Source organism: Colius striatus, unplaced genomic scaffold (genome assembly GCF_028858725.1).
Source record: "Colius striatus isolate bColStr4 unplaced genomic scaffold, bColStr4.1.hap1 scaffold_38, whole genome shotgun sequence".
In the NCBI taxonomy this organism is placed as follows: domain Eukaryota; kingdom Metazoa; phylum Chordata; class Aves; order Coliiformes; family Coliidae; genus Colius; species Colius striatus.
The window spans coordinates 62,617-74,297 of record NW_026908522.1 but is presented as its reverse complement, the minus strand read 5'-3'; the positions used below and the strand labels follow the sequence as shown (position 1 = coordinate 74,297).

The following is an 11,681-nucleotide window of genomic DNA, read 5'->3' as shown; positions in this document are numbered from 1 at the left end:
CACCCCAGCACCTGGAGGGGGCTCTCAGCTCTACCCCCTCCCAGAGCCAGCCCACACCAGCCCCCTGCCTCTGCCCCAGCACACCGGGGTCATGCCAAGGAGCCGGATGGCACAGCCTGTGGGCACAGTTTTGGGGGTCCCTAGCCCAACCCTACAGCCCCCCCACAGGGGTGGGCTGCCCTTTGCCACTATAAATAAGGTTTCAGCCCTCTCCTCTCATCAGGGCTTTGGGGGGGGGTCAGGGGGGGCTTTGTTGGGTGGGGAGGGGCAGACCTCATGGCGGTGGGGAGGACAGCAGGGGGGAGGGTGGGGATGGGGGTGTCTCTCTGGTCAGCCCAGGATGTCCAGGTAGACTGGAGGGGTCTTGACCAGGGCTTGGAGGCGGCTGTGGATGTCCTTGATGGGGCGGCGCTGCTGGGGCTCCCGCTGCCAGCAGCTCTGCATGATGCTGTAAACCTCGGCGGGGCACGTGCGAGGCCGCTCCAGCTCCCGGCCCTGCGTGATGCACTCGATGGCCTGCAGCAGGATCCAGGCATGCAGATGAGCTCATTCCCCTTGTCCATTGTCACTCTAGGGGATGGGGGTCTGGTGCCATCCTCATCCTCCCCCCTCCACACTCACTCACTCACCTCCGTGTTGGAGAGCTGGTACCACGGCTGCTTCCCGTAGGTGAAGATCTCCCAGAGCACCACGCCAAAGCTCCAGATATCGCTCTCAGTGGTGAATTTACGGTACAGGATGCTCTCAGGGGGCATCCAACGGATGGGCAACATGGTCCTGCCTCCCACCTGCCCACAGCAGGGCTGTCAGCAGGGCAGGGAACCCCCACCACCACCCCATCTGCCCCCCTCCCCTAACCCTAGCCCTGCTGGGTAAGCACGCCTTGCACTAGATGGATGATGCTCTTCACGACATTGGCACAGAGAGCTGGTGGTTGCCCCATCCCTGGAGACATTCAGGGACAGGCTGGACTGGGCTCTGAGCAGCCTGGGCTAGTGGAAGGTGTGAGAAAAGCTTTAAGGTCCATTCCAGGTGAAAGCATTCTGTGGTTCTGTGGATGGGGGTGGCTGGGAGGCAGCTAAGAGGGAAAACTGAGTGTGAGCTGGAGGGGAGGAAGGAGGTTGGGACACCCCTTTTTTTGGGACAATCCCTTTTTTTGGGACATCCCTTTTTTTGGGACAATCCCTTTTTTCCATGGTATCCAGTGACAGGACAAGGGGTGATGGGATGAAGCTGGAACACAAACAGTTCCATTTATACACAAGAAAAAACTCTTCCAGTGCTGAGGTGAGGGAGCCCTGGCCCAGGCTGCCCAGGGAAGGTGTGGAGGCTCCTTCTCAGGAGCTTCCCAAACCCATCTGGACACGTTCCTGTGTGACCTGATCTCGGTGGGAGCTGTTTCTGCAGGGGGGTTGGGCTGGATGAGCTCTGCAGGTCCCTTCCAACCCCCCCCATTCTATGCTGATTCTGTGATGAAGGAGGCAGGTCCCCAGCTCACTCACCCGATAATAGTCAGTGCTGTAGATGTCCCTGGACATGCCAAAATCACCAATCTTCACCACCAGGTCGTGACCCACCAAGCAGTTACGAGTAGCCAGGTCCCGGTGCACAAAGTGAAGGGAGGCGAGATAAACCATGCCCGAGGCGATCTGGGTGGCGATCTGCAGCATGTGGCTCAGCGTCAGCTGCCCCCGGGGCTGGCCCTGGCCCTGCTCCAGCATCTTGGCATCAGGGCCGTGGGATCTGGGGGGAAAAAGGGGCTGCTGGGAGTGGGGGCTGAGGGCCGGGACAGGGGAGGGTGCATAAAGGCAGAGGAAGGAAGGAAGGATGTGTGTGTGTGTGTGTTTGCAGAGGGAGGGTGTGAGCACACACACATCTGTGCCAGGGAAGGATGTGTCTGCACGTAGGGAAGGGCACACACACATGCACACATGCACACATGCCAGGGGAATGTGTGTGGAGTGCACTCGTGTGCATGCACATCACAGAAGGGCAGGCACATGCATGCACATGGGCCAGGGCAGGATGCATACATGTGTGCATGTGCACACAGAGAACATGCCACACACACACACACATGCCAGGGGAGGGTGTGCACATGTGTAGGGCATAGGGGTGCACTTGTGTGTGTGCACATGCATGTACATTGGCCAGGGAAGGATACATACAGGCATGCATGTGCACACAGAGACCATCACACACACACACACATATGCCAGGGGAGGGTGTGCACGTGTGTGCACATGTGTAGGGCATAGGGGTGCACTTGTGTGTGTGCACATGCATGTACATTGGCCAGGGAAGGATGCATACATGTGTGCATGTGCACACAGAGAACATGCCACACACACATGCCAGGGGAGGTTGTGCACATGTGTGCACATGTGTAGGGCATAGGGGTGCCCTTGTGTGTGTGCACATGCATGTACATTGGCATGGGCAGGATGCATACATGTGTGCATGTGCACACAGAGACCATCACACACACATATGCCAGGGGAGGTTGTGCACGTGTGTGCACATGTGTAGGGCATAGGGGTGCACTTGTGTGTGTGCACATGCATGTACATTGGCATGGGCAGGATGCATACATGTGTGCATGTGCACACAGAGAACATGCCCCACACACACACACACACACATGCCAGGGGAGGGTGTGCACGTGTGTGCACATGTGTAGGGCATAGGGGTGCACTTGTGTGTATGCACATGCATGTACATTGGCATGGGCAGGATGCATACATGTGTGCATGTGCACACAGAGAACATGCCACACACACACATATGCCAGGGGAGGGTGTGCACGTGTGTGTACATGTGTAGGGCATAGGGGTGCACTTGTGTGTATGCACATGCATGTACATTGGCCAGGGCAGGATGCATACATGTGTGCATGTGCACACAGAGAACATGCCCCACACACACACACACACATGCCAGGGGAGGGTGTGCACGTGTGTGCACATGTGTAGGGCATAGGGGTGCACTTGTGTGTGTGCACATGCATGTACATTGGCCAGGGCAGGATGCATACATGTGTGCATGTGCACACAGAGAACATGCCCCACACACACACACATGCCAGGGGAGGGTGTGCACGTGTGTGCACATGTGTAGGGCATAGGGGTGCACTTGTGTGTGTGCACATGCATGTACATTGGCCAGGGAAGGATGCATGCAGGCATGCATGTGCACACAGAGACCATCACACACACACACACACACACACATATGCCAGGGGAGGGTGTGCACATGTGTAGGGCATAGGGGTGCACTTGTGTGTGTGCACATGCATGTACATTGGCCAGGGAAGGATGCATACAGGCATGCATGTGCACACAAGGAAGGCACACACGTGTGCACATGTGCCAGGGAAGGGTGTACATACATGTGTGTGTGCACATGTGCAAGGCATAGAGATGCAGTTGTGTGCATGTACACCGAGGAAGGGCATGTGCACATGCATGGACATGGGCCAGGGAAAGATCTGGACGTGTGCAGGCACACAGAGGAAGAGTGTGCATACGTGTGTGCAGATAGCGAGGGGTGGGTGGCATGCCAGCCAAGGCTGTGCAGGTGTTGGGGGGGTGGTGCACAAGGGGATAGTGTGCACACACAAGGAAGAGGTGTGTGCTTGTACACACACACATGCCAGGGAAGGGTATGCACGTGTATGTGTGCCTGTACACATCCATGGCAGGGATGCATGCACACTGAGGGAAAGGATTGTGCAGAGGGAAGAGGCATGTGTGTGCCCCCGTGCCAGGGAAGGGTGTGCACACAGGTACAGGCACACTGGGAGGGTGTGCAGCTGTGCCTGCATGCCAGGGAAGGCCGTGGATATATGTGTGCACGTGCCAGGAGCAGCACAAGGCGAGGAGTGGGGGGGAAGTTGAGCATCGGGGCTGGGAGCAGGGTGTGAAAGAGCGATGCTGCGTGTGAAACAAGGGCGGGGGGGATCTGCCCCCCTCAGCCACTCTGCCTTTGATGCCAAATGTGGCTGACAGCCGTGGCCAGGAGCTTAGTGAGGAGAGGTGGAGGGGGGGGGGGTTGGTTCTGCTCGGCAGAACCATTAATGCCAACTCCCATAACAATAATCATAAAAGCCACATCTCAGAGCTCAGCGCGCGGCCACTAAAGCGATGCCTCTGGCAACTCCCCCCCCCACTCCACCCCCCCCAAACCCCCCCAGTCTAGCAGCAATACCTGGGGGGACAATCGAAAAGTCTCTGCTTATTCCAGCTGATGGCCAATCTCTCTCTCTTTAAGCCTCTCAGACAGCTAATCTAATCAATATTGCAAGGAGGGCTGCATTAGCAGGGAGCAGGCTGGCTGCGCTGATGGAGCGGCACACGGAGGGGTGGGGAGGTGAGGGACAGGACCCCCCCACCTCCCTCACCCCAAGCCCACCTGAGGAAGCGGTTGAGGTCTCCGTGCTTCATGTACTCAAAGACCATGATGAGGGGTTCGCCCTCGGTGCAGACCCCGTAGAACTTGACGATGTGTTGGTGCTGCAGCACCGTCAGCAGCTCGGCCTCGCGCTGGAAATCCAGCCGGGCGCTTTCCGTCACCTCCTTCAGCGCCTGTGGGCACACGGCTGCAGCTTGGCACCGCCCTCCCCTTCCCCAAACAGCCCCCCAACCCCGCTTCATCCTCCTCACCTTCACTGCTACCAGCATCTTCTCCTGCTCCGGGAGGAGGTTGTAGCACTCGGCTAAGAAAACCTTCCCAAAAGCGCCTTCGCCCAGCTCCCACTTGAGCACGATGTCCCGCCGCTGCACGTGGTGCACGCCTGGGGAAGCCCCCTCTTGTCAGTGACGCCCCCCAGGCAGGGGATGAGCTCATGGGTCGGTGTTTGGGGATCACACACACAGCCCTCAGCACTTACAGGCGTCGCAGAAGTACTGGGGGTTCTCAATGAAGTTGCTCTTCAGCCCTCCCTCCAGCTTGCTCTCAGCCGAGGAGAGGGGGCTGCTGCCCAGGTTCATAAAGTGCAGAGACATGGCCAGATCGTCCTCTTGAGCCAGCACTGCTGAGCCTTGCAGGGACAAGGACAAGGCCATCAGGGTAGGGGGTTCCCATGCCCCTCCACCCTAAGCTAATACAGCCAGTGCCAGGCTCTGCCGAGCATCCCCCCCCCACGGGCAGCCCCTGGGGGCCAGGCAGCCCGATCAAACCCATTTACAGGCTGAATCCATTCCAGGAGTGAATTAGCAGCTGATGCCTGTGCTGCTGGGGTGAGGGTGGGGGCCAGCACTGCACCCCTCCAGGGCATCCCCCCCACAAACACACACAGGGTCCCCCTCCAGAGTGCAGGACGAGGTTGGGGGGACACTCACGGTTGATGCCGAACTTGGACTGACGCCCACACTTGTTGAGCACGATGAGCATGATGGAGAGGAAGAGACAGGCAAACACAGCCAGGGCCACGGCCACCGAGACCTGCCAAGGGCAGGGACAAGGCTCACATTGCAGTCCCCACCACGTCCCTCCCTTCTCCCAGCCCTCAGGGCTCTGAGACGGCCACGGGAGCTGCCATGAGGGAAAATGAGGCACCAAGACTCTTGTCCTTCATCCCCATCCCGCTTGGCTCTGGTTTGGTTGTCCCCTAAGGGTCTGTGTCACTCTCCCATGAGTGTCGTGGATCAGCCCCCTCCCATCCACTCCCCCAGCCCAAACCGCAGAGCAGCCCCCTCACCCCAAACGTGTGCTCGTCCGTTGTCTCCACAGGCCCCTCCAGAGAGCTGTTCCTGGTGCCTGGGGCAGGGAGAAGGGCACAGGGTGAGTGGGGGGGTCCTCAGTCTTCCGTGGAGTCCCAGTAAGGGCAGGGTGGGTACCCCAGGCTCAGCCCAGGGGCACGGTTTTGGTGGGTATGTGAGTCAGGGGGCATGCCCAGCACAGTGGGGAGCAGCATCGCCCAGTCACTCACCCAGTGGAGACAGAGACACTGGTGCAGCCCAAAACAAGAAAGGAGAAAGACTCGTTATTCCCTGGGTGGGGGGAGCACCCCATCCCTCCCCCCCCTCACCCCAGGGCCTGCTCACAGCCAGCTCCAACCCCCTTTGCACACTAACCCAAGGAGAGAAGCGCCACCGACACCCAGGGTGGTGGTGGAGGTGGGGGGAGGTTCAAGCATGATGCAGCCCCCTCCTACCCAGACCTACCGGGGATGGGCTCCTCGGGGCTGAAGCTGAAGGGGTTCTCCATGAAACGGCCCTGGACGCTGCGGGAGGCGAAGCCCAGCGGGTTGTGCACCAGCAGGGTGTAGTTGCCGTTGTTGACGTGCGTGGGGCGGTTGAGCTGGAGGCAGCCGTGCAGGACCGTGGAGTTGTGCTCGTACTCCACGATGTGGGTGTAGATGTAGGGACCCTCGGCCAAGGCCGTACCGTTGAACAGCCAGCGGATGCTGGGCACTGGGTTGCCATCCACCGAGAAGGGGATGCACCAGAAGTGCTGGGGGATGGCTTCGTGCAGCAGCAGGATCACAGGGGGGACTGAGGGGGTGACAGAGCTGGGTGAGTCCCTGCACTGGCTCCCTCACCCCAAACCCCTCCCCAGCCCCTCCCTGGGCTGCTCACAGGTAACATTCAGCACCACGCTGGCTGTTGCCGGCCCCACCGCGTTCTCTGCCCGGCAAGTCAGCTCTTTGTGGTTGAGGTTGGAGGAGATGTTGTTGATCTCCAAGACGATCTCCCAGTCCGAGAGCTGCGGGGAGCACCGGAACGTGGTGAGCAGGCAGCAACCCAACACCCCACCGTGGCCACCCCCCCACTCCCAGTGCCGTGGTGCTGCTGGAAAGGTCCCCAGCCAATGCCCCAGCCAGGCTGAGCTTGCCTTGGTGACAAGGGGCAGCTCAGGGGCCAGCTCAGGGACCAGCCACTGCGCCGTGGCCGGCGGCTCAGCGGCGATGTGACACGTGAGGTTGATGCTGTCCCCTTGGCGCAGGGTCACCTCGGGCTGCTGGATGCGGACGGTTGGGAGCTCTGCCGAGGACAAGGGGGTGAGCAGGGCCACACTGTCCCCAGAGAAGCGGCTGGGGAAGGGGAGGGGGACACGTAAACCCGGCCCCCAAACCGGGCAGGGGGTCCCCTGGCACGTACCACAGGCATGGAGGGGCTGGCTGCCCAGGGGCACCAGCACGTTGCCCTCCCAGCAGCCCAGGGACTGGTTGCCCAGTTCAGCCCGGCTCCCGTTCTGCCAGAGCTGGAGCCAGCGGACGCCGCAGGAACAGTCGAAGGGATTTCCCACCAGGATGCTGAGACGGGGCAGGGAAGGGGATAAAGGCTTGTGGCACAGGCTCTGGGTTACATGTGGGTGTCTGCAGCCCAGGCAGGGGTAGCTGGGGCTGGATGTGAGGGGCAGCCCCATTCCCAGCTGCACTCATCCTGCCATCCTGACCTCCAGGGCCAGGGGCCAAGCCTCATGTGCCACCCCTGTCCCTTGTGCCCACAGCCAGAGCCACCATCTCGCTGTATCCCCAGCCCTTGGGGGTGCATCCCCCACCCCCATCTCCTGTGACTCACAGCTCTTGCAGCCGCAGATGCTGGAAAGTCTTCCAGGAAAGGCCGTGCAGGGCGTTGGAGGAAAGATTCCTGTCGGGATAATCCCCATCAGTCATTCCCTTCCCACCACAGACCCCCCACCCCACATCACCCCCTTCCTGCTGCAGGGGCTCAGGCCAGGGCACAGGGCAGCCCTGGGGACACTGCTGTCACCAAGCAAACCCCTCCTCTGCCAGGGGCAGGAGGGAGCTCGCAGCCAGGCTGGCAGCTGCCCACGCTCCTGCCCTCACTCACTGTTCCAACCCCACCTCAGTGGCAGAGCCCCACGAGCCCCCTCACCCCAACCCAGCACCATCGATCGTGGCCAGGCACAGGGACTGCCCACCCTGCACCAGGGCTGAGCACCTGCAGGGATGGGGCCTGAGCTCCCAAACTGGGGGGGTGGTTGTTGGGGAAGGGAATTGCAGAGGAAGGGATGGGGAGGGGGTCACTCACACGTGGCTCAGCCTGGGGGTGTCCAGGAAGGCATCGGCAGAGACGTGCTGCAGCCCCGAGCCGGAGATGGTGCTGGTGGAGGGAAGGGCTGAGCATCCACACTTACAACCCCAAATCCCCATCCTGGCAGTGCCACCCTTCCCCTCCCCACAGCAGGATCCCCCATTCACCAGCCCCCTCCTCTGGTTTCCCTGTGCAGGGACCCCCACCCCAGGGGCTCACAGGCTCCGGAGGTCCCGCAGCGTCTTGATGTCAGCCCGGGTCAAGGTCAGCAGCATCTGCTGGTTCTCGATGACGCTGGAAGGCAAATAAGGGGGGGGGGTCGGGGGAGCAGCCCCAGAACTCCTCATGCCAGGGGCTGTGGGGTGAGGAGAGGGGTGGCTGTGGCTCTTCCCCTCCCCAGGCTGGGCCTGCACTGCCCCGTGCCAGCCTGCAGTTAGGGACAGAGCTGAGCTGCCTCGTTTTCCCCTGGGCAGAGAGGAGTGAGTGGAGAAGGGGATGGGCTGGGGGTCTGCAGGGATCCTGCTGGTGCTGTGCAAGGCCAGGGCTGAGCCACCACTTGCAGTCTCACCCAGAGAATGAGTTTGACAGGTCTCAGCCCCAATCCCCTGAGGGTCCCCCCACTTTTCTCACACCCCACAGTGTCCTGTGATGTGACAGGGGGCACCAACTGTCTGCCCCCCACCCACCTTTTCCCAAGGCAGGGGTGAAGTGAAGCCCCTTTGGCAGTAGCTGCAGGGTTTTACCACGTGCCCCACCCCAGGGGCTGCTCCTGGGAACCCCAAATTGTCAGGAGCTAATTAGGGATTCAGACCCACACAGAGTGGGCTCTGATTTCACCATCCTCTATCCGTGGGGGGAATCTCTAAAACCCACCCCCCCGCTGTGGGTGAGGTTGTGGGGATGGGAGAGATGCAGGAGGCTGAGGATCTCAGGGGACTGGCACCACCGCCACCACCCACCCCACCCTGCCAGGCAGTGAACAAAGGGCTGGCAGCTCCCCACAGCACAGCATCCCCTGACACAGGGAGAGGGGAAACTGAGGCACGGAACAGTGCTGCAGGCAGCCCCCAGCAATGCGGCACTGCCAGAGCAGAGGCATCCCCCAAACCAGCAAATTCAGGGTGCTCCTTCCCCTCAAACCTCTCTCAGCAGCCCAACCCACAGGCCTTGAGGCAGGGTGACAGTCCTGCTGGGATGGGGGTGAGGGGCTCAGTCCCTCCCTGCACCCCAGCCCTGCCCACCATGGTGTGGGTGCTGCCTGCCCAGGGAACTTGCTGCACCCCTGGTCTCACTGTGGAAGGGAGCAAAAGGCAGCCCCAGCCCCTCTCTCACTCCCTGGGGGGGATACAGCAGTGCTCCCCCCGTCTTTGCGGCCCCCAATACCTCCCACCGAGCAGCTCTGCTCCCCAGCAGTGCCCAGCCCAGCCCCATCGGCTCCATCATCATGTCCCAGCCCCATGGCCCTCTCCTCCAGCTCCATCACCTCCAGCCCCACCACTCCCCCCTCCAGCTCCATCACACCCAGCCCCGCTTGCCCCCCACCCCATCACCGCATCTCACCCCCATTCCAGAGCTCCACCACCCCCGGCTCCATCCCCCCTCCCCCCAACCTCCCTCACCCTCCACCCCACCGCTGCCCACCCCTCCGCCAGAGCTCCATCCCTCCCCAACCCCACCACCCCTGCCCTCAGCCTCCCGCCGCCGATGCCCCCAGCCCCGGCCGCCCCATCCTCCAGCCGCACTCACACGTCGGTGAAGCCGCCGGTTCCCAGCAGCTGAGCCAAGCTGCTCACGGTACCGGGCTCCCGGCAGAGCAGGGCACCGGCCCGGGGGCAGCGGCAGGGCCGGGGGCACGGAGCGGCAGCCCCCGGGACGGCCACGAGCAGCGGCAGGAGCAGCGCGGGCAGGCAGAGGGCGGCGGGCGGCGGCGGCATCGCGGTGCCGGTGCCGGTGCCGGTGCCCGTCCCGGTGCCGGTGCCAGTCCCGGTGCCTGTCCCGGTGCACGTCCCGGTGCCCGTCCCGGTGCCGGTGCCAGTCCCGGTGCCTGTCCCGGTGCCCGTCCCGGTGCCGGTCCCAGTGCCAGTCCCGGTGCCTGTCCCGGTGCCAGTCCCAGTCCCGGTCCCGGTGCCGCCGCCGCCGCCGTCCGTCGCATTTGCCGCCAGCCCGAGCGCGGGGCCGTGCGGGGCTTTAAAGCAACGCAGGGACCGGCCTCCCGGGAGGGGCCGGCGGCTCCCCCCGCCCCGGCACCATCCCCCGCCCCCGAGAAACCCCCCGGGCCGCGGGGATGGAGGGGCACGGGCTGGGCTGCCGGGGAGCCCCCAGCCCGCGGGGGTCGGGGGATTGGGGGGCTCAGCCCTGTGTGGAGCCCCTTCCCTTCGCCCCAGCCTGCACCCTGAACCCGCGCTGGCACCTGCAGGGTCTGCCCCCCGCCCCCAGCCTCACAAAGCAGCGTCCCGGCAGTGGCACCCCCAGTTTCACCGGGGCACCCCTCACCCCCTCCGGCCTGACACACGGGATGTCACCCCAGCACCCCCAGGCTCATGGGACCCCCGTGCACAGCCGGAGATGAGCCCCCAGGCTCTTGAAGCGTGATGGAGCTGCTCGGGGTTTGTCTCCCCCTCCACCCTGTTATGTTGGGGTGCAGAGTGGCTGGAGGCACGGGGAGGGGGGGGTTGGTGCTTGGACCCTCCTCCTCCTCCCCGAGGAGGCAGGGAATGGCTGATGTGCACCCACCACCCTTCTCCCGTGGGGTCTCCACCCCCAGCCCATCCCAAAGCCCTTTGGGGGTGCCTCATCCATGCACTGAGCTTTGCCCGGTCTCAGCCCGCGTCGCCCTCGCACGTGGCTCAGCCTCAGACCCATCTCCCACACCAGCCCCCAGCAGCACCCACGGAGCCACTGGCCCCCTCCTGGGATGACCATGGGCCCCCTCCCCGCCCAGCAGCCCCCCAGCCCGGGGTTGCTGCCCGTCACGTCCTCCCAAATTCCGCTGCTTTGACATTGTTTTCCCCAGAAACGCCCCCGGATCGGGCACCGCAGGGCAAAGCCACAGCCCGGGGAGCAGAGGAAGTGGATGAGGCGGGGGAGGGAGTGGAAAACCCCATGTGCAGGCTCCCACCCCCCACCCCCCCTCCCTGAGCCCCAACAAACCAAACTGCCACGGCTGAGCTTTGCTCCCCTTTATTCCCGCTCAGCCCACGGCCACAGAGCAGACAGTGAAGCCCCTTCTGGGGACCAGCACAACCCTGATGCTGGTCCCAGAGCTGGAGATGGGGGTGGGGGGTGGGCAAGGGGGTTGGCCTTGAGCATCTTCCACTACAGGGCTGCTCCGTGCCTCAGTTTCCCCACCTGTAAAAGGGGGTTACACTCCTGACCTGTTTGCTGGGCAACAGCTGAATTCCCCCCCACTCCCCCTATTTTCCCTCCCACCTTCCCCCCAAAAAAATGAAAAAGGAAAGACCAGAGTGGTCTCCTCTCAATTGGCAGCCCCTCCCTCCCCCAACTCCCTCCCAACTTGGGGCACCCCAGTTTATTCCCAGGAGAAATGCACCCCAGGGAGCATCCTCGCTTTGCCCACCCCCCTCCCCAAGGCACCCACTCAGACAGCAATAAATAACACAGGGGTGTCCCAGTGGGGGAGGGAGGGGAGGCCAGGGGAGGGGGAGGGGGTGGGTGCAGAGT

At 62.7% G+C, this 11,681-nt stretch overlaps 1 protein-coding gene across 1 annotated transcript; it reads right to left on the bottom strand.

Annotated features, from left to right (window-relative positions):
- Window positions 1-330: 330 nt before the first annotated feature.
- On the bottom strand, window positions 331-9,934 carry NTRK1 (neurotrophic receptor tyrosine kinase 1). The gene is made up of 17 exons (XM_062019980.1): window positions 9,747-9,934; window positions 8,220-8,294; window positions 7,998-8,069; window positions 7,524-7,592; window positions 7,101-7,255; window positions 6,835-6,983; window positions 6,579-6,705; window positions 6,165-6,494; window positions 5,930-5,947; window positions 5,699-5,757; window positions 5,340-5,442; window positions 4,889-5,038; window positions 4,662-4,792; window positions 4,411-4,583; window positions 1,503-1,743; window positions 630-788; window positions 331-516 (listed from the first exon to the last, which is right to left on the bottom strand). Exons 1-17 carry the CDS (start codon window positions 9,932-9,934, stop codon window positions 331-333), a joined length of 2,385 nt encoding a protein of 794 aa, XP_061875964.1.
- Window positions 9,935-11,681: the final 1,747 nt, after the last annotated feature.